The sequence below is a fragment of the Xyrauchen texanus genome, chromosome 28, assembly GCF_025860055.1.
Source record: "Xyrauchen texanus isolate HMW12.3.18 chromosome 28, RBS_HiC_50CHRs, whole genome shotgun sequence".
NCBI lineage: Eukaryota > Metazoa > Chordata > Actinopteri > Cypriniformes > Catostomidae > Xyrauchen > Xyrauchen texanus.
Genome location: NC_068303.1, coordinates 17,512,243 through 17,535,623, shown reverse-complemented (window position 1 = coordinate 17,535,623; position 23,381 = coordinate 17,512,243). Strand labels below are relative to the sequence as shown.

General features: G+C 40.0%; 1 protein-coding gene across 1 annotated transcript; it reads left to right on the top strand.

Moving 5' to 3' along the window:
• Window positions 1–579: 579 nt before the first annotated feature.
• Window positions 580–20,509, top strand: LOC127622325 (G-protein coupled receptor 176-like). Its single transcript, XM_052096398.1, has 3 exons — window positions 580–1,658; window positions 15,456–15,708; window positions 19,312–20,509. Exons 1-3 carry the CDS (start codon window positions 1,433–1,435, stop codon window positions 20,471–20,473), a joined length of 1,641 nt encoding a protein of 546 aa, XP_051952358.1. The 5' UTR covers window positions 580–1,432; the 3' UTR covers window positions 20,474–20,509.
• The last annotated feature ends 2,872 nt before the right edge of the window (window positions 20,510–23,381 follow it).

The window sequence follows — 23,381 nt, the reverse complement described above, 5'->3', positions numbered from 1 at the left end:
TGTTGCTCCATCAAAAAACAAAAATCAAAAAAAAAAAAAAAAAAGAAAGAAATGTCTCGATCTTGATACCATCAGTGACTAGAAAAAAGGCACATTTTCCTTAAGCCCTGTTGCACTCTACTGTACTGTCCTGTGACTTGACGTCACTTTTTTGCTTTAACTGTTTTCAGTTTATACATGTCTGGGTAACATTTTGTTCAATAATAATTCAGATGAATAACTTATACGAGGTTTAAGCTTTAAACAGCACACTTGAAGCAGTAGAAACTATGAATGAATAAATAAATAAATAAATAAATAAATGAATGAATGAATGAATGAATGAATAAATGAATGAATGAACAATCATGCATTAGTTTGGTGTGCTCACAATGTAGCTGTGCATTTCATGCAGGCTTTAGAGATTCCTCATGGGTTGCCTACATTTTTCCCCTAACCACAAGGAACACCAGCCTTCTTGGTGAGAAACAAGAAAACAAAAGCAGAACATAGACTAAATGCACGCACGTTTTTGTTACGTGGATTCTTTTAATACCTGAACAAACATGCCTTTATTCGCGTAAAGTCGTTCAACCCAAAGCGCGTGTTTACAGCAGTAGCTCGCCAAATACAGGCTCAGTCCAAATTCTCACGGTCCTCTCGAAGACGACGTGTGACGTTTTATTATTTGCGCCCACCGTTCATTTGAAGAAATGGAAAGCGCTATTGCCACTAAAGAACCGGTCAGGATCCCGAGGTCGCCTCACACACTGACACGATAATTGGCGTGATACACCTTTACCAAAATCTCGTTTTTTTTTTCTTATGACAAACAATTTGAGCGATTCTGTTTAGGATCATTCACAGAAAACGGTCTCATACGGGTATGTTAGTCATTTCTCTGTGATATTCTGTATGGCTTATCATTCACTGTCTAGGCGTAATTATTTGCATATATTTTGGAACCCAATGCTCGTTAAATGTTGCTTTAAGCAGTATTATTTTACATCATGTTCGTTAATACACGGTTTGTTCCACAGTACTGAACTGAAGTTGAATAATGTGGCGCATGAATGTCGCTCAATTACGTTAATGTCAATGTGAAATGTGCCGTGAAAACGAAAATATGCTTTTTGTGTACTACACGACGGAAAGCCATATGTTTAGAGACAAGATAACAGCGTGATATAGGCTATTTATTATTATCATTATTATTTTTACAAAAGCTGAAACATGTCACCTTTTGACATATTATGCGCTGGAAAGATCTTCGAGCAACGTTTTTCTACGGTCTCCAATGCAAACGTTGCACGCTTTCAATCGTTTTGAGTAACTGGAGAAAACTCGAGGGATTCGCGCGTTAATCATGATGGACACAACATCTTAACACTCGCGCTTCATTCACCAATAACGTACACTGAGCAGAAGAATTATAGTGGTGTCTTCGAAATGAATGATGATGGAGGCGGAATACGGGGAGAGCTGGTCTCAAAACGGAACCACAAATTTGAACGCCTCAAACCTGGGTTTCCTAAATGCGTCGTCTCTAATGGGTCTGTGGGGCGATATTCAGGATAAAGAGGTGACACGACTGGACGAGATTCTCCACGCACACGAGAGAGCATACAGATATTTCACCACCACCATTCAAGTTTTCATCCTAATCGGTTCCCTTTTGGGTAAGTAAGAATGAAAATATTTGGGAACTGTATTGGTTTATCTCTTAATAGATTAGTTTTTTTTTCAAACTATCAACTAACTCATGTGACAAACTGCATAGTCAAATATTGGCCTATTATAAATGGATAATAAATTCCATTGTGCATGTGAACGAATATCCTTTGTTTATAGTTTACTCTTTGCTCACAAATGGCTTATGCTGGGGTGTGGAAAAATTTAATAAAACAATCATATTTGCACTGATAAATCACCAGATGTTACAGTGTACGCTCAGATCATCTGATAGATCAGAAAATGTTATAGAGCATTAAATGATGCACATGTGTTGTATAGCAAATAATTTCCTTTCACAATCTATATAGATATTTTTGCAGTATGACAACCAGGGCCGTAGCAAGGAATTCTGGGCCCCCTGACTTATATTGGTCTTGGCGCCTTTCATATGAAAAAATACAGTTTAAAATTTGTTCTGGGCCACACTGGACTGGTTGGCCCTTAGAATCGTTATCACCTTTCAACCTGTTAGCTACAGCCCTAAATTCACAGTATTCAACAGGACAGCTGATGCTGTAATTTAAATAGTTTTGTTGACAATTTACACTTACTGAGCACTTTATTAGGAACAGCTTCTTATAGACGTGATTATCTAATCAGCCAACTGCGTGGCAGTAGTGCAATGCACACAATCATTAGTTAATGCTCACATCAACCATCAGAATGGTGAAAAAAATTTGATCTCGGTGACTTCGAAAGCATCCAGTGAGTGTCAATTCTGTGGACAGAAACGCCTCATTGATGAGAGAGGTCAACGGAGAATGGCCAGACTGGTTCAGTCTAACAGAAAGGCTACGGTAACTCAGATAACCACTCTGTACAATTGTAGTGAGCAGAATTGCATCTCAGAATGCATATCACATCGATCCTTGAGCCAGATGAGCTACAACAGCAGAAGACCACATCAGGCACTTTATTAGGACCATAGTGTTCCTAATAAAGTGTTCAGTGAGAGTATATGGTGTTGACACTTTTTAAAAACAGCTTGACTTCACTGAAAACAAAAAATCAATTGTATTCGAAAATAGCACAAATCAAATGATTAGTGATGTTTCCAAGAAAATGTGTTATGATGACTGCATGTCAAGTCAGGTTCATCGAACTGAAATGTTGCTGTCACGTCATTCATGTTACAGAGATGCGTAATGTTTGTCGATCAGTATGATGTCACATGCTATGTTGCTAAGGAGTCTCTTTACTGCATGACAGTCACTCACTCTAACAAAAATTATGCCTTACACAGTAGGTACTGTGAAACAGTACTGAAGACTGGAGTGGTGGTGGTGTAGTGGTTTAAGCACATAACTGGTAATCTGGTTATCAGAAGGACATTGGTTTGAGCCCCACAGCCACCACCATTGTGTCCTTGAGCAAGGCACTTAACTCCAGGTTGCTCCGGGGGGATTGTCCCTGTAATAAGGGCTCTGTAAGTTGCTTTGGATAAAAGCGTCTGCCAAATGCATAAATGTAAATGTAAGACAATCTTGTCTTAAATATGTGCATTCATGGCATCCCCTATACCAATGGAAGTGAATGCCAGATTAACAGAAAATTGGGTAGTTTAAGAGCTTAAATAGCATTAAACACGTTGAGATTTTTGTATTAACTATATTATAATATCCTTTTGTGTTGCTTGTTTTCTCTGAACTACGTCAGTGGCAGGGAATTTTCCTAAGAATCAACCGACTGAGCCATCATATGACTAATTAGCCTGCAGAACATGTAGTGGTATAAATCTGTTAATCTGTTTTTGCACTGAATTAAAGCTCGGTCAGAAGTTTCAGAAAAGTTGGGAAAGTTTTAGACACTCTGGCAGTGGCATTGGGTTTTTAATTTTGGAATTCAGTTAGCAAGCTGACTGACACATGTGAATTCAGTAACAGGAGGTTGAAAGTTCTTTAGCTAAAATCGGTCTGTGCTTATCAAATTGCCATAAGGAAAGGTAATGAGTTGAACAATTCAGTAAAGCAGTATGGGGTTGATTTCAGGGTACATGAACTTTCGGAATCTACTTGACAAATTCCCATGCAATCATGTTGCAATAATAAAAAAAGAAACTAAAAATAACAAACATGTAACTGAGCTTCAGAGATGTGTATGCTTCTTATCTGTGACACTATGTTGATATCAGAATCACTAGAAAAAGTTTATTAAACTTGTGCATGTACTGTATGTATGCGCTTTAAAGTTGCGTGTAATACTGGTACTAACGAAATATCATGGTACTAAAATTTGTAAGAAATACGATATCATCTCGTTGCTAATTGTTGTACTATACTCCAGTATAGTGCTTTTAGCAAAATTTAATGGGATGTGACATTTTTGACAATTCTACAATTAATCAAATTCAAATTAGGGCTGTCAAATTAAAATTTCGTCGAATTTAAGAAAAATACGTCCATTCGAATGCTAAAAACTGCACATTGGAATTTTGTATATGTGTCAAGCACTGGCGATGACTTCAGACCGATTGTAATCTTTTGCTAATAAAGGCTAGATGAAGCACAACAAAATACAGTTTAACAGAAACCAGACGTCTTGAGACGTGTTTTAAAGTTCTTTTTAACTTGACACAGCATCTAAAAAAACATTGCTCCTGCACAAGATGCTGAATAAACAAGAACAAAGTGAAACAAAGACGTTCGTCTAGCACGTTAATATAGAAAAACAAATGGTAAACTGGATGGTCGCAAGCCCCTTACAGTATGTTGAGGTCTTTAGCCGTTGCGTCTTGCTCTCTTATCAGCATTTCTCAGATTAAGCAATGGGTTTGACTGTAAAAGAGTTCAAGTTGGAAATGTGGGTCTCGAGATCCTCGCGTTCTGTCTATTTGAACAGCCACTGACCAGGTATCATAAGCTGCTTTACCACCGAGTTCAGCTGAATATCACTACTATCTGGGAATAATTCTATCCTACATACAGCTGTAATTAATGAAAAACACTGTGGTATATCACTGTCAGGGTTGGGAGGGTTACTTTTGTAATGTATTCAAATAAAGATTAGATAATACATGCTGTAAAATATAATTTGTAACTCATTCCATTAGATTACTCAAGGTCAGTAACGTATTCTAAATACTTTGGATTACTTCTTCAGCACTGGTTGATTTTTTTTTTCACTTGTTTTGACTATAAAAAATCTGCCAGTACAGTAAGACAAAATACACATGTTAAAAATACATTCTCTGAAAAACCTAAATATTGTAACGATTCCCTTGTTGTCTGCCCTGTGTTTCACTAGTCATTGTCACAAACTACACTTCCCATAGTTCCTTGCCCTCATCACTGCCAGCACTCAGTCATTGTTCTCACCTGTATGTCGTAAAGTCCTCATTACCCCTGTGTATTTAAACCCTGTTGTTTCTCTATTCCTTGTCGATCATTGAATGTAGATGTCTCAATGTTATCTTTGCCCTCCGTGGATGTTTCCCCAGCCTGTGTTCTTCTTGGATGTCTTTTTGTGTTTTTGTTTTGTTTTCCCATCGTGGACGTTTTATTTGTTCCAGTCTTGTTTGTCTTCATCATTGTTTCAATAAAACCGCACTTAGATCCTCACCCCTCATCTTCCTTCGTCTGCCTTTATAGCAAATATCTTATGCAGTGTTGTTTCTAAAACAAGATCAATCTAATTTATTTTTTAGATATTTTTACAGGAAAACAATACAAAAATTATTATGAAGAATATGATATTTGACCTAATATCAAAGGTCTTACTAGAAAAAAAGAAATTTTGATCTTAACGTAAAGTGTCCTGATAAAAAAATATGATTGTGCCTGGTAACGTACATGTAAAATGGCTAGAAATGGCATTTTAGCTTAGCGTAAAGCTGACAATTTACACAAGGTTTGTTTCTATTTCTTGTGCTTGTATGAATGTAACACATCATAAGAAAGTGTTTCACCGCTGTTCAAATGCACTTGGTGTTATGTATACCCTGTCTTGTTCCACTGTTGCCCTTTTGTTTACCATTTTTGTCACTTTTGTACTCCTTAGTTTTCACTTTTGTCCCTTTTGTAGCTCCACAGTCTTGTTTTCCCTCATGCTCACTGTTCATTGTTTTCATCTGCCCTTGTTAATTTGCCTTGGTTTCTGTTAATCACCTTGTCATCTAGTTTGTGTTCTGTTTGTTCATTGGCCCCTTTGTCCCAGATTCTTGTATTTAAACCCTGTCTGTTTGTTCAGTCTCTGTCATTCGTTGTTTGATTGTTTGAATGTTGTTGGATGTTCCTCCCAAGCCTGTGTTCCCGTGTTTCTAGTTCCTGTGTTTTCTAGTTTTATGTTTGTTTCCCCATTGTGGGTGTTCCTTTGTGTTTGTTTAATAAATAAAGATAACTGTATTTGGATCCTCAACCTTCGTCTGCCTTCTCCTACTTCCACAACCGTTACAGAACGACTGACCTAACAATGGATCCAGCGGTTCAGCGAGCTAACTACCACCTGCTCTGCTTAAAGCAAGAAGACCGCCCTATAGAAGACCACATCCGCGACTTCCTGAACCTGGCAAAGATCTCAGACTTCCCGGACTCAGCCTTGGTGGTCTTCTTCAGGGGCAATTTAAACGCTTCACTGAAGGAGCGGTTGCCACAGGCAACGCGCGGCTGGACTCTCCGCGACTTCCTGGAGGCAACGTTGCTGGTCTGTGGCTCACTGTTCACCGTGGGCATCGTTGAGGAGGACCCTACCTCTCCACACATGGCGGTGACTCTCCAGTCGTCCCTAGCGCTTCCTGTCACGCCAGCCCCTCCGGTCAGAGAGCAAACCCCCACGCCTGTCGCTGTCAACGAGCCAGCACGTCCAACTTCGTCCGCTCGAAGGAGGAGGAGAAGACAGGCGTCCGCCTTCCGGTCCACGCCTGCCCCGGTCTGCGAGCCTGAGCCCACGCCTGCCCCGGTCTGCGAGCCTGAGCCCACGCCTGCCCCGGTCTGCGAGCCTGAGCCCACGCCTGCCCCGGTCAGCGAGCCAGAGCCCTCGTCAGCCCCGGTCAGCGAGCCCAAGCCAGCGCATACCACGGTCACCCAGCCGGCGCCTGTCGCCTCGACCGTCCCTGAGCCGGCGCCTGTCGCCTCGACCGTCCCTGAGCCGGCGCCTGTCGCCTCGACCGTCCCTGAGCCGGCGCCTGTCGCCTCGACCGTCCCTGAGCCGGCGCCTGTCGCCTCGACCGTCCCTGAGCCGGCGCCTGTCGCCTCGACCGTCCAAGAGCCGGCGCCTGTCGCCTCGACCGTCCAAGAGCCAGTGCCAGCAGCCATGCTAGTCCAAGAGCCAGCACCAGTAGCCATGACCGTCCAAGAGCCAGCACCCCTCGAGCCTCCCAGGGCTCCTCCTTCCGAGCTTTCCAGAGCTCTGCCTTCCGAGCTTCCTGAGCTTTCCAGAGCTCTGCCTTCCGAGCTTCCTGAGCTTTCCAGAGCTCTGCCTTCCGAGCTTCCTGAGCTTTCCAGAGCTCCGCCTTCCGAGCTTTCCAGAGCTCCGCCTCCCGAGCCTCCTGAGCTTTCCAGAGCTCCGCCTCCCGAGCTTTCCAGAGCTCCGCCTTCCGAGCCTCCCGAGCTTTCTAGAGCTCCGCCTTCCGAGCTTTCCAGAGCTCCGCCTACTGAGTCTTCCAGGGCTCCTCTCGAGCTTTCCAGAGCTCCGCCTCCTGAGCTTTCCAGAGCTCCACCTTTCGAGCCTCCCGAGCTTTCCAGAGCTCCGCCTCCCGAGCTTTCCAGAGCTCCACCTACCGAGTCTTCCAGGGCTCCTCCCGAGCTTCCCCGGGCTCCTCCTCTCGAGTCTTCCAGGGCTCCATCTCCCGGGCTTTCCGGAGCTCCTCCTCCCGAGCCTCCTAGGGCTCTGCCTCTCAAGCCTCTCGGGCCTTCCAGGGCTCCGCCTCTCAAGCCTCTCGAGCTTCCCAGAGCTCCACCTCTCAAGCCTCTCGAGCCTTCTAGGGCTCCACCTCTCAAGTCTCTCGAGCCTGCTGGGGCTCGGCCTCTCAAGCCTCTCGGGCCTTCTAGGGCTCTGACTCTGCCCCCAGAGACTCCAGAACCTTCCAGGTCCTCGCCCCTAAAGCCTCCCACGGCGCCACCTCCATTGGCTCCACCTCCTGAGCCTTCCAGGCCTCCGCCTCTAGAGCCTCCCACGGCACCACCTCCATTGGCTCCACCTCCTGAGCCTTCCGGGCCTCCGCCTCTAGAGCCTCCTACGGCGCCACCTTCCTTGGATCCGCATCCTGGGCCTCCCTCGGCTCCGCCTCCTAAGCCCCCCACGGTCCTGCCTACGCCTCCTTCGGCGCCGCCTCCCAAGTCTTCTACGGCTCCGCATCCGAAGTCCTCCATGGCTCCGCCTCACGTGGCTCCACCGGTCCCTATCCTGCAGCCACCACCCAGGTCCCCCAAGCCTACCCACATCCCGTGGTCAACTCCCAGGCCTCCTGAACCTGTCCCTGCCCTGTGGCCAGCTCCTAGGCCTCCTGAACCTATCCTTGCCCTGTGGCCAGCTCACAGGCCACCTGAGCCCGTCCTTGCCCTGAGGTCAGCTTCCAGACCTCCTGAACCTGTCCCTGCCCTGTGGCCAGCTCCCAGGCCTCCTGAACCTATCCTTGCCTTATGGCCAGCCCCCGGGCCATCTAAACCTGTCCCTTTGTGCCCCCGTGGACTGCCTAATTGCCCGTTGTGCCCCCATGGACTGTCTCATCTCCCTTTGTGCCCCCGTGGACTGTCTCATTTCCCCTCGTGGCCCCCCCTGGACTTCTAAATACAGAAATGTCGGCCCTCTGAAAAGTATAATCATGCATATGTACTCAGTACTTGGTTTGGGCCCTTTTTGCATTAATTACTGCCTCAATGCGGCGTGGCATGGATGCTATCAGCCTGTGGCACTGCTGAGGTGTTATGGAAGACCAAGATGCTTCAATAGCGGCCTTCAGCTCTTCTGCATTGTTTGGTCTCATGTCTCTCATCTTTCTCTTGGCAATGCCCCATAGATTCTCTATGGGGTTCAGGTCAGGCGAGTTTGCTGGCCAATCAAGCACAGTAATACCATGGTCATTGAACCAGGTTTTGGTACTTTTGGCAGTGTGGGCAGGTGCCAAGTCCTGCTGGAAAATGAAGTCAGCATCTCCATAAAGCTTGTCTGCTGAAGGAAGCATGAAGTGCTCTAAAATGTCCCGGTAGACGGCTGCGTTGACTCTGGACTTAATAAAGCACAGTGGACCAACACCAGCCGATGACATGGCTCCCAAACCAACACAGACTGTGGAAACTTCACACTGGACTTCAAGCATCTTGGATTGTGTGCCTCTCCATTCTTCCTCCAGACTCTGGGACCTTGGTTTCCAAATGAGATGCAAAATTTTCTCTCATCAGAAAAGAGGACTTTGGACCACTGAGCAACAGACCAGTTCTTTTTTCTTTAGCCCAGGTAAGACGTTTGACATTTGAAGCCCATGTCCAGGACCCGTCTGTGTGTGGTGGCTCTTGATGCAGTAACTCCAGCCTCAGTCCACTCCTTGTGAAGCTCCCCACACATTTGAATGGCCTTTTCCTGACAATCCTCTCCAGGCTACGGTCATCCCTGCTGCTTGTGCACCTTTTTCTTCCACACTTTTCCCTTTCACTTAACTTTCTATTAATGTGCTTTGATACAGCACTTTGAGAACATCCAACTTCTTTTGCAATTACCTTTGAGGCTTTCCCTCCTTGTGGAGGGTGTCAATGATGGTTTTCTGCACAACTGTCAGGTCAGCAGTCTTCCCCATGATTGTGAATTCAACTGAACCAGACTGAGAGACCATTTAAAGGCTCAGGAACCCTTTGCAGGTGTTTAGCTGATTAGAGTGTGACACTTTGAGCCTACAATACTGAACCTTTTCACAATATTCAAATTTTCTGAGATTCTGAATTTGGGGTTTTCATAAGCTGTAAGCCATAATCATCAAAATTATATCAAATAAAGGCTTGAAATATCTTACTTTGCTTGTAATGAGTCTATGTAATATATTAGTTTCACCTTTTAAGTTGAATAACTGAAATTAATGAACTTTTGCACGATATTCTAATTTTTCGAGTTTCACCTGTATACCCTGTCTTGTTCCACTGTTGCCCTTTTGTTTACCATTTTTGTCACTTTTGTACTCCTTAGTTTTCACTTTTGTCCCTTTTGTAGCTCCACAGTCTTGTTTGCCCTCGTGTTCACTGTTCATTGTTTTCACCTGCCCTTGTTAATTTGCCTTTGGTTTCTGTTAATCACCTTGTCATCTAGTTTGTGTTCTGTTTGTTCTTTGGCCCCTTTGTCCCAGATTCTTGTATTTAAACCCTGTCTGTTTGTTCAATCTCTGTCAGTCGTTGTTTGATTGTTTGAATGTGGTTGGATGTTCCTCCCAAACCTGTGTTCCCGTGTTTCTAGTTCCTGTGTTTTCTAGTTTTATGTTTGTTTCCCCATCGTGGGTGTTCCTTTGTGTTTGTTTAATAAATAAAGATAACTGCATTTGGATCCTAAACCTTCGTCTGTCTTCTCCTACTTCCACAACCGTTACACTTGGGATCGCATCATTTATATGTATAAATGTTTTCCATCTGAAAGGACTAAATATTAAATGAAACAAATGACAATAAAATGCAAAGTAATACTTCAATGCAAAATACTTTTTGAATGTAACTGTATTCTAATTCCCAATGATTTAAATTGTAACTGTAGTGAAATACAGTTACTTATATTTTGTATTTTAAATACATAATCACGTTACATGTATTCCGTTACTCCCCAACCCTGATTGCTGTTATTATAAAGTTTGAGTCTGTGGTAGTATATACTGTGGCACCAGTGTAAGTGTAACACCATGTTAACACAGAATTGGCTATTGAAGCGTTCCCCCCCCTCGTTTTATTTTTTTCTTAAAATGTGTGAATATGAACCGAATAAAACTTTTTATGTACTAGTTTAAAATGGAATGTTTTTTTAACAGTCAGGAATGTTCTTTACAATAATACAACATGGTGCTGTATGGTTAGATGTATTCAATGCACCCTCTTGTAGACTAAGGAAATAATGTCAATTTAAAAAATCAGCTGACTTTAAACTTTGAATTTAGAAATGTATTAAGGTAAAAATATGTATTTAGTTTCTCTGCCCAATTGGCAGCTCTAATTGAAAGCTTGATATGGCCAAGTGATGTCATTGAACAGCAGAAAGATGTCTTTAAATAAATTATATACAGTCTGAATCTGTGCTCGCTATCGTACTTCACATACACACACACAGATTGTGCATGATGCTCAATGTGGTGTGTTGAGTGTTTAATCAGTTGTGAGCACTTTTTGAATTCCTTCTACAGTAATATTTCAGCTTGCGAGTATTTCAGCATTTCATTTGGAATAGAGCTGTTCAATCGTGACGTCAATTTGTAGGCAAACCTTTTAGGAATACAACCTAAACAGTTATAAGCTGATCTAATTAAAAACTGCTGTCAAAACACACAGGAGGAACTCCAAGGTCCAACAAAATAAAAGCTAATAATAATAATAATTAGATTTAAACAATATTACAAAAGCAAGTGTACTGAATATCAGCAGACTGCGATTCACTCATAGCAGCCTTGTGCCATCAGATCTTTGTCATTAATATTTTCATTTGTACTGTGAAGCTGTTTTAAAACTGCAATTTTTTCATTTTATTTTCATTTGATTAAAATTATATGTATTAATTTGTTAAACTGTCATTTGATAAAACATGATAAAAATTAAAAATGGAAAACACAGAATTTGTAACTGCAAGACTTGTAAAATAATTAGTAAAAGCAGTTTACTAAAGGTTATTTGTTTTAGCGCAATGGTTTATTGACAGGTAGAACTTTTACCTTAGAACTCATTGGTTTCACCTGGCTCAAGCATGAGGACTATCCAATGTGGCTTTGCCTAAGGATGTAACCACATATACCGGATTGGGGTAGACCTAATGTAATAATTTTATATCAACCAAGGAAAAACCCAATAACAGTAGACCACTTTTATGAATATGGGGGTGCGCATGTCATGTCCCGCCTCAATGTCAGTGTGTGTTACGGCCCTTGCTACACCCCTGAATGTACAGTAGCCCTAGTACTTATTAAATGAAAACAAGTATGATTGATAAAAATAGATCATGATGGAATTTTTACACCTCATATAGATTTTATTCTTGTGCAACCTCTGAACATGATGTCATGTACAAACATCCCTACTAATTTAATCTCAGTACAACCCTGCTGAAAAGACCAGAACTGATGGTCACCATCATATATTGTGTTTTAGGTGCTGGTCCACCTGCAAGGGATACAAGCTAGACCAGCACCGAACCGGCACTAACCAGCATAAACCAGTCTAGACCAGCATGGGAACTGCAGGCTGGATAAGCTGGTCTTTGTTACAGGGAAAATACCACTAAAACGTGCACATCCATGTCAAAAAGCTCAAGTGAGAGTGAAAGCAAACCAGATATAGGCAAAATGTCAAAGACATATGTGCATATTATCTTACTAACTCACATGATCAACATAACAAAACAAATTAAAATGAAAGACTATTCATATTTTTTGCAGTTATTGTAATCTAAAACAAACCATCAAAGCAATACAGCTACACCTCAAAGCTACACCTCAAATACAAAGCTACACCTCAAAGCAATGGCAGACATTTTATTGAAATTATGAGTGGTGCGCCTTAACTAATCAAACCAGCAAAACAAACATTAGAGTAAAACTCCACTAATGGAACCCCAGTGAAGTCTAAATACCACTGTTAGCCACAGATGTACTGGAAGTGCCCTCCTAAGTGCTCCGTTAACATAAACTTCTAAGGAGAACACCTCAGGCTCCATTTTGATTTGAACCATTGTGAATTCCATGATGTCAGTGCAACATTTCTTCAAAGCAAATTCATCTTACATAGTTTTCCACTTGGAATATCATGTTTAATTTTCCCACAAGTAAAACTGTTATACATGCTCTCCCACATGATTTAGACCGAGCATATGTATAGAAATAGGAATGTCAGACTACCCTGAAAATGTTTATCACTTACAACAGTGGGAGCTCCGGCAATGGCGCACTGAACTGACATACACTTGGACAGCATTTATGGAACATGCAACCTCTTGCCATGTGTTTGCGAATGCGGTGTAACTGTGAAATACCCGAGAAGTGTCCCACATACCAGCAAAATGGATTTGTCTGTCAGCAACGAGGTCTCTTTTTGCACTTACTCTGAGACAGATTGTTCTGACAAATAACTTGATAACAACTGAACCAGTAGTTATGAAGTTTTCAAGACCTGGAAATTTTGTTCCTAAATTTGTTTCTGAGCCTAAACCCACACAGTAAACACCTCAATATATTAGAAATGTAGGTAATTGCGTAGGCCTTGTTGATGCATTACATGAGCTTTTGTTTATCAACATCAAGATTTTCGTTTTTAAAGTGTATGATTATGGTCCTGTGAAAAGATTAGTAAAAAATGATTTAGACTCGTCCCTTGTTTAAAAAAAAGAGCAAGGAGCATGGAAGTTTAAACAGGGCTAATCCATAAACGTTAAAGAACATACTATTTTAAAAGATGTAAACTGTACATTATACGTGTTAATATGTATCTGTATAAAGCTATAACAATAAACTTTTTTCATACTAAAATCTTGTTAACATGTATAATACTTAAAGGTGCTGTAAGCGATTTTTGCTGTTCTGGAATTTCCAAGGTAAACTGTTGAATAAGCCACGCCCCCTCTTTCCAAAACTCGTCATCAAAGACACAGTTTTGAACGACACCTAGCAGAACACCGTCATCTCACATTTGTCAAACACAACAGTAGCAAAATAGTGTCATCAACTGACAACTGTTATGAAAAACATGCCATAAAAATAACATTAAGCCACAATATTTCGCTGCAACTACTATGAACACTATGAAAATATGCAAAATGATTGACAGGCTTCAACACTGCGGCCCACACAGTTTTGTAGACTCTAGGGCATAGGCGTACGCCATATGCCCACCTATCTTTCTTAGGATTTTGCATATGTCCACCTAAAATAAGTGATGATACCTTTAGACGTCAGAACAACGAGTTGGCTTTTGACCCAGAACTTTCAATCTACTAACGTGATGCAGTGGGAGGCGGGAGCACAACTGATGGTAATGGCAAGACAGACAGTCCGACTAAGCTGAATATTTGTTAACCAATCATATTTTCCGTTTCAGTAAGGGGCGGGACATTTCCAGCGTCTAATACATAATTAAACATAATATGCACTGTAAATTTATTTCCCTGCTAAACGTAAATATATACATTTAAATTTAATGTATGCAATTAACTGTTTTTGCACAAGTGCTAATTTTTGATGCTCTTCGCAGATGCTGGACAACAGTGTCCCTTAATTATATAAAAATACTACACTCGTATTAGCTATAAAATACAGTTTATTGTGTTTATGTATGTATTAATTTATTAATTAGAGTATTTTAAAGTATTATCAATTTTCATAGTAGCCTAATGAAAGTAATATCAATGACACATATTAATTTAAATATATATTTAACATCGTTACCATACCATGGTTCTTAGTAGTGTACTGTACACCATGCCAGTGAGAAACTTTCCCTGATATACATTTTCATGTGGTACTGTAATTACAACAGCCAATATTCTTTTTTTTTTTTATGAAAAAATATATTTCTTACAAATTTTACATATTAATCTTAGAGACCGGGTGCATGTTTTATTTAATACAATTTTAAATAAAGTGGGTTTGCAAAGTATGCCCAACTTTTCAGACACTATTACACCACTGGGCACACGGACACATTTTTGTTTGTTGTTTGAGTCTACGGCTGTCACAGAGACTGGTGAGATTTCTCACGAAACTTATTTCATTGATTTTCAGTGAGGAGGAAAAAAATGTGCATAGCTTTTGATGAAAAATAAAAATCACTTACAGCACCTTTAAGTTATATCACTATACGCTACAGTTAAAATGGCATGTATTTTGATGTTTATGGACTGGCCCCATTGACGTCCTTTGTAAGTGCCTACAAGTTACTGTGAATGCTATTTTCTTTTTTTCTTTTTTTTTATCTGAGTTTAAATAATTTTTAGTGGTAATCAAAATTATGCCATAAATGTTGTCAATTGAGTTTAAATTGTTTTAAACCTGGAAGATTCCTTTTAATGGTCTTATGTTGTGATAAATTAGTGTTTCAAATATTACAAATGAAAGTACAAATATTACATGTAGCTTATAAAAATAGCATGCATAATAATTAGAAAAGGATTATTAACATTCTATTTTAAATAGTATTCTATTTTAAATAACGAGTGTAGCTTGTATTGAAACAAAAAAAAAAAAAAAATACTGAATATTTCATGTCAACTGCCCAAATACCCAGCAGACTTTGCTTCTTTGTGCCTGTTCTTAGTGTTTCTATTATTTTACTAATTCCTCAAATCTTCATAACATTTGGTGTGGAAGCTTGTGTGTAGTTCACAATAACATGAGATTGACAATGTCTTTGTACTGCTATTGCAAAAAGGAGTCACAAAGAAACCATTGCTTTTTCCATGCTTTCCCCCATTACGTATATTAGCTTGCAGCTCTCAGGTACCCCATTGCCATGGGAACAGTTTTAAACAATGAGATGGAGGCTATTCATGGCTGTCCCACTTTTTAAACGCATTCAGTTGTGTCTATTTAGATGCCTGAACTGTGCTCGGGAACCTTCAACTTTCTCTCCTCTTCTTGCCCCCAGGAAATGCTGCAGTTCTATGGTGCACCTGTTACACCAACGTCTTCAAGTCTGTCACAAATCTTTTCATCAAGAACCTGGCCTGTTCTGGCATATGTGCTGGGCTGGTGTGTGTGCCCTTTGACATAGCTCTGAGTGCCAGTCCTCTGTGTTGCCTATGGTTCCACACACTCCTGCTGTGCAAGGCCATCAAGTTCTTACACAGGCTTTTCTGCTCTGTCACTGTGCTTAGCTTTGCTGTCATCGCCCTGGACAGGTGAGTGGACACATATACACTATGTCTTTCTAATTAAAGGTGACATGTAGTTTGTTTTCCAATTTCAGCTTAATATGCTTAGACAACTATACAGTATAAGGAAGTAATTTGTGGTTCCATTTCCCCATGGTACAGTCAAAACATTGCTCTGTTTGTTTGAGATTCCCACCCAGCCGCACACAGCGACACTGGCTCAACTAATGGCATATTTTTGGGTGGGACTATCGTCTGTCTAATGGAAAATTTGAAATTTGTTAAACTCAAAGCAGTGTTTATTTTTGCAATTCCATTTGGCTACTAGAGGCTCAGAAATTACACACATCACCTTTAAAGTGTTAGTTCACCCAAAAATGGGTGACCCCATTTACTCACCCTCATATCATCCCAGATATGTGACTTTTTTTTCAGAACACCAAATGTTTTTTTTGGAAGAATATTTCAGCTCTGTAGGTTCATACAATGCAAGTTAATGGTGATTAGGCCTTTAAAGCTCCAAAAAGGAGATAAAGTCAGCATAAATATTATCCATCAGACTCCAGTGGTTTAACATTTACATTTTACATTACAGTTATTCATTTGTTAGACGCTTTTATCCAAAGCCACTTACAAAAGAGGAATAATAACACATCTTAAGGAGACAGTGGTATGAAAAGTGATGCATTAAAATTTTTTAAATGCATCAGAAAAATACCATCCAAGACAGATTATAGTGCAATAAGAATAATATAAATAATTGTATAATATTTGTTTTATGAGTATATGGTCAAGTGCTCATGGAAAATATGTGTCTTTAGCCATTTTTGTAGACAGAGTCTGCTTCACAGATGGAGTTAGGAAGGTCCTTCCACTAATGAGGTAAAGTGATTTAGTGCCTCTTTATGTTGGTAAAACAAGGTAAATGGAGATAATGTAAAAAAAACATAATCCATCAGACCCCAATGGTTTAATCATTGTCTTCTGAAGCGATCCAGTTGGTTTTTGGTGAGAACAGACCAAAATATATCTTAAAATATAACCTGTTTCACTATACACCTTGACAGCAGTTTCCTTGACGATCATGATTTCAAGCTTGATTACACTTCCTATAGTGCCATCTAGTGCTTTGCACAAGCGATTGATTAAGTCATTGGAGTCATATGGATTATATTTATGCTGACATTATCTCATTTTTGTAGCTTCAAAGGCCTGATCACATTCACTTGCATTTTATGGACCAACATCACTGAAATATTCTTCTAAAAATCTTTGTTTGTGTTCAGCAGAAGAAAGAAAGTAATACATATCTTAGATGGCATGAGGGTGAGTAAAATATAAGAGAGTTAAAATTTTTGGGTGAACAATCCCTTTAATGCTACATCCAATTCAAAGTTGGATGTGGTAGGCCTATATTCAGTCTTTGATATCTCAGATCTCCAACCATAAATGCAATCCATTGCCTCATGCTCGGAAGATGATGTAAGGAAGCAAAACTGCAATGCTCCCATAAGCATAGCAGGTATACAGAGATGTCTTCTAGCAGGCAAATTTTGGAGGTTCAATACATTTATGCATTACTAGCATTTGTTCTACAGGTGTATGGTTATGAAAAGAGCTAGTGTTTGCTAAACAAGTTTTATGATCATCAAATGTAGAAACTTGGATGGGACTCCTTAATGTATTTTATTTTGATCAAAGTGAATGTTTATCATTAGCTGTGTAAATCTCCCTGGGTGCCCTGGGAAAATGTTTGCATGACGTCACACCTGCATCTCGGCCAAATCGAAGTTGAGGTTTTCAAGTTGGATGTCCAACTTAAAGTGCAGTTCTATTGCACATTTTAAAATAGAAAATTATTCATTCCAACTTTCCAAGTTGAATGAAACGCAGCATAATTCTATACATCTTTTACTACCTACGGAAGAGTAATCATCTCAACAATTGTCTTTGAGGTCACTATAATCAGTAATTCAAATATTTTGTTAGGATAATATGTTAAATAATCACTTAAGAAAATTTGGAAAATCCTCTGTGTGCTCAGAAGCTCAGTTCAATTCAACCCATGGGCACCAGCTGTTTTGCAGACTAGTGCTTCCATAGCAACGCACACTGCCCAAATCTTTTATCAGTTCACTGAATAATTTATTTTGCTTAGCAATGAAGCCTTTCTTAAAAGCCTAAATGTTTTACCTGAAGAAAAAAAAAGAAATGCACACAAACCATACAGACACACATTATGCAATGGAACATTAACATACTCAAATCCATCTCTGCTGGAAAAACAAAACATCAAAACTGCCCAAGGTGGTTTGCTGGTGTTTATTTGGTTTAAGTTGGTTTAAATGATCTCTTTCTGTGCCTTCTGAATTTTCATTTATGGACCAATATATATCTTGTACATATAACTATTTGTCTTTTAACACAGAAAGCAATTATTTAAAATTGCTATAAATAAAGTCCTCTAAGGAGATATAAGAGTTATATAATTGTGAACACAGGGCAAACAAGCTAAACCTGAATCAAGTAAATGGTGGCACTTGTATACTCAGAATGCCATCAATAACACCTTTGATTTGACCCTTTGCCCTTAGTGTGCTTTGAAACAATGTGTGTTGTGAAAGTTGCTATACAAATAAAATTTACTTGACTTGACTAGTGTGCACTCTGCAGGAGATCTAGGTTTATGTTTGGGGTTATATATAAAGTACAGGTATTGTCTGATGCTTTGGAATAAATGTGATGACATAACATGACTATAGATTTCTCACTCTGGTATTGATTAAATGCATTTTCACACCTGGCTCGTTTGGAGCATTTGTATCAGAACCTGGTGCGGTTTCTTACTTATTTTGACTTGTTTAGACATATATGAACATGGCAATCGCACACTGATCCACACCAAAATAATCTGGATGAGGTCGTTTCTGAGGGCCTGTTTACACTTGTCTACTTCATGCGTTTTTACTGATCTGAGAAATGCATTCCAGATGAAAATGGTAAAGTCTAAATGCATCTGACTGTTCAAGTCACATATGTAAACTTTACCCCACCCTGCACTACGTCAGCATAAGAAAAATGCAAAACACAACAGCGTCATCAAATATTTGCATAGGGCTTGCATCGCGCAGTAAGTTATAACAAAGAAAGAATGCATGTTGTAGGAGAGACAGAACTTTTTTCCTAATATATTTGATGCAGATTGCTGATGACGCTCATGACACGTCTACCTACAAGAAGCCCCGAGGGGAAAAACATTGCACAGCAATACACAGACACATGCCCGCGTGGCAAATTCACTTGGAATCATATAATAAAGCACATCTGTAAATATACATCCTGGAATTAGCATTATCATGGAAGTGAACTAATTTATTTGCATATTGTGCAGGAATTGAAGATCAGATTTATATCTGTTTGGCGTGTAAATGGAATGAGCTTTTTCCAGTCGGATAGCAATCTGATCAATAAAAACGCATGAAGTGGTCAAGTGTAAATAGTCCCAGAGTACAAATTCAATTGCAAGTGAAACATTGTAACTATTTTAGCCACAGGTCTGAAAATGGCCTAAACTGAATCAGATGAAGTATACATGCTAACAGCAATGCCTTCCCTCTCATTCATTTCCAGGTACTACTCTGTGTTGTATCCATTGGAGAGAAAGATATCAGATGCCAAATCCAGAGACCTGGTCATCTACATCTGGGTGCATGCAGTGGTGGCCAGTGTCCCTGTATTTGCTGTTAGCAATGTGACTGATATCTATGCCACCTCTTCTTGTTCTGATGGCCAATCACTAGGATATATGGTTTACATGGTCACTTACAACATCACCACACTTATTTTACCACTAGCAGTGGTGTTTCTTGCCATGGCGTTAATTCGGCGTGCACTAAGCTCAAGCCAAAAGAAGAAAGTAATCATTGCGGCCTTGCGCACCCCTCAGAACAGCACATCTATCCCATATGTGTCTCAACGGGAGGCTGAACTCCATGCCACCCTGTTGTCCATCGTCCTAGTCTTTGCACTCTGTAGCACCCCCTACGCTGTTCTGGTGGTATATCGTGCAATGGCAGGGGCGGCAAAAGCCTCATCATGGTTACAACTGACTGCCGTGTGGTTACCAAAGGTCTCTCTTCTCACCAATCCACTGTTTCTACTCACAGTAAACCGCTCTGTGCGCCGTTGCCTTCTTGATATGCTAGCACGTCTGCACCGTCGCTATAGTAGAAGGAACATGGTCAGCACTGGAGGGCTGGCTGAAGTTGCTGCACTGGGGGTTGAGACGGTGGCTCGCTCTGGAAGTCAGCTTCTGGAGATGTTCAATATCGGCCAACAGCAGATCTTCAGACCAAATGAGGATGAAGATTATGAGAATGAAATTTCCTCAGTGGCCTCTGCCAACCTCCAGGCCAAAGATGAAGGACAGGGTGGAACTGGAAGGACAGGAAGGGTGGCAGGAGAGTTGCGTCAACAGCAGTTTGTGGATGGGGAAAAAGAAGAGGTCTTAACGTTACCAAAACATTCCCCTATTCAGACTTGTGCCTACTCCTCTTCGCAGGTTGCCCCTGCTACAGCCACAGACCCTGAGGATGCCATGCAGTTCGGATTTGGGCCATTTGAGCTGCCACCTCATTGGCTGCCTGAAACCAGAAACAGTAAGAAAAGACTACTGCCCCCACTGGGTAACACACCAGAAGAGCTGATCCAAACCAAGCAGCCTAGAGTGCGCCCTGAGAGACGCATCAGTAGAAACAATAAAGTTAGTACCTTCCCTAATTTGGACCTATGAAATATAGTACAATGTACATAATTGGACCAAATAATAAAAAGCCATGAAAAAACTGAGATTTTTATTGATTATTTTTGGGTATCCACAGTTTTCCTGACCAGCCACTGGGTCCCTCTGGACTGTTTTGTGGTTCCAGTCTACATTAGAAGCAATGTAAAAACTAGTGAAATGAGCGAACCAGATGGAGAATAACAAACATTACTAACTTCAGGCCATTGTTTTTTCCATCTACCAACTCCTTAAACTTTAATAGGTGAGAAACTGTCAAAAGTCGCATCACAAATCTTTTATTTAATACACTAAACATAACATTATCTGCTACAAACATACACCGATCAGCCACAACATTAAGACCACCTGCCTAATATTGTGTAGGTCCCCCTCGTGCCGCCAAAACAGCATCTACCTGCATCTCAGAATAGTTTTCTGAGATGCTATTCTTCACCACAATTGTGCAGATCGGTTATCTGAGTTACCGTAGACTTTGTCAGTTCCAACCAGTCTGTGCATTCTCTGTTGATGTCTCTCATCAACAAGGCATTTTCGTTCACAGAACTGCCCCTCACTGGATTTTTTTGTTTTTGGCACCATTCTGAGTAAATTCTAGAGACTGTTGTGTGTGAAACAGAAATACTCAAACGTCCCATCTGGCACCAACAATCATGCCACAGTCCAAATCACTGAGATCACAATTTCCCCATTCTGATAGTTGATGTGAACATTAACTGAAGCTCTGACCCATATCTGCATGATTTTATGCACTGCACTGCTGCCACATGATTGGCTGATTAGATAATCGCATGAATGATTCTTGGTGCCTGACAGGCTGGTTTGAGCATTCCTGTAACTGCTGTACAATTGTTGTGAGAAGAATTGTATCTCAGAATGCTATTCTGAGATGTGGGTTGGCTCTGTGTTGACGGCAAGAGGGGGACCTATACAATATTAGGCAGGTGGTTTTACAGTTTTTCTCAATTGCTTTGGCTTTTTTTTTTTTAAACAGTCTTAACATTCTCTAAACTGTAAGTGCAATTGTCACAACTGTTTTATGGGACATCTCAATGCTATTGCATATCTGCAAAAGGTAGGAACTCACCCAAAACATTTAATTCATGCTTCAAAACCTAGTTAAAGTGTCAGTAAATTGGCCAATGCCATCAAAATAAAAAGCTTTTTTGTCATCGTGTGAGCCGTACTGGTCAAAATGTTTAGATGTTTTTTCACCATGGCAGTCAACCCTGGAAATGTTTGTTATATACAAATTATATTATATATTGTTGACATTGACTGCTTACTGTATTATACAAGAATGTCAGTTTTGTCTATATGAATGCTATTGTGTATCACACTGAGATTTTTAGATACCGATTTCAACAGCAAGTAAAAGTTTACTGGGAAAAGTCAATACTGTACAATACTGTAGTACACAGAAGGATATGCATATTTGCATGTATACAGTAAATACATTTTTGTAGCAATGTGACATGGAAACAGAAAATGCACATTTGCATGTCCATTTTTACAAATTTCTTACATATAAATTAATATAGTGAACAGAAAATTGCCACAAAATGACATTCATGCAAAAAAACAAAACAAATCTGTGGTAGTTCTGTAAAAAACAATAAACTGAACCTCCTCACAGTACGTAGCATTACAAGTTCCCATCGTATTGGTGGACATTCTGTTGCTCTTGTTTGTCTGGCCAGAGATTTAGCAGACATCACAAACATTCCATGTCATAGACATTTATGGAATATAAGTCATCATTTTTATTTGTATAGTGCCTTTCACAACACACATCGTATCAAAGCAGCTTTACAGAAACTCATGCATTAACAGAAAATGAATCTGTAATATCTATAATGTCTTACAGTCATCATTGTTTAGTTTGATAAAATATGATTGTTTAAAAATAATTAAATAATAATTGTATTTAGAACCCCATATACATGGTTGTCTGATAGATTTTTATAATTGAATGGATCATTTTACATGTGATGGCTCACACGATGAAGGAATATTTAGAAGTTGTGAGAAGTATGACAATTTCACTGAGAATCAACTCAGCAAGCCATGTGCATTTAGTTATTGTGCAAATTGTAGACAATTGTACTTATCTTTTTCATACATATGCTCAAACATGCAATTTGCTTAAATTAATGAGCAATTCAAATCTGGTGTGAAAAAGAAACTAATTGTTCAGAGATTTTAACTTGTTGTTTTGAAAAAAATTATTCTCATTCAAGAATTGAGCCAAAGCGATTGAGAAAAACTGTAATGTTGTGGCTGATCGGTGTAAGCTGATGCGAGTGACAACACAAGAGACCGGAAAATGAAAACATGCTTCCGTTATAGATCACAGAAAACTTCTGCGTTCAAGAAAAAGGTGGATTGAGAAACAGTAGGATATATTATATGTTCTCTTATATCTGTTTGGGCATGTTAATAAACATAAATTCACCTCCATGGACTGATAAACAACTGAACTGACATAATAGGGCATTGCTCTTTCACAGGAGATGCAATAAACAACAATATACTAGGCATGGATGGTATAACAATTTTTTTGTTGTTGCAATGGTGAATAAAATTAATCCCAAATAATTTATGTAAAGATGCCAACACGGTGTTGAATTTGACTAATCTGTTTTGCTCTATGCGACATCTTGAAACAGCTTTTGTATTTAGAATAATGATCTATCTCAAATAACTTCTGCATTAACATTGAAACTGATGCAGTACTGAAGAAGTATTTTAAAGGGGTAGCTCACCCAGAAATGAAAATTCTCTCATCATTTACTCACCCTCATGCCATCAAAGATGTGTGACTTACTTTCTTCTGCTTAAAACAAATGAAAATTCTTTAAAGAATATCTAATCTCTGTAGGTCCATACAATGCATGAG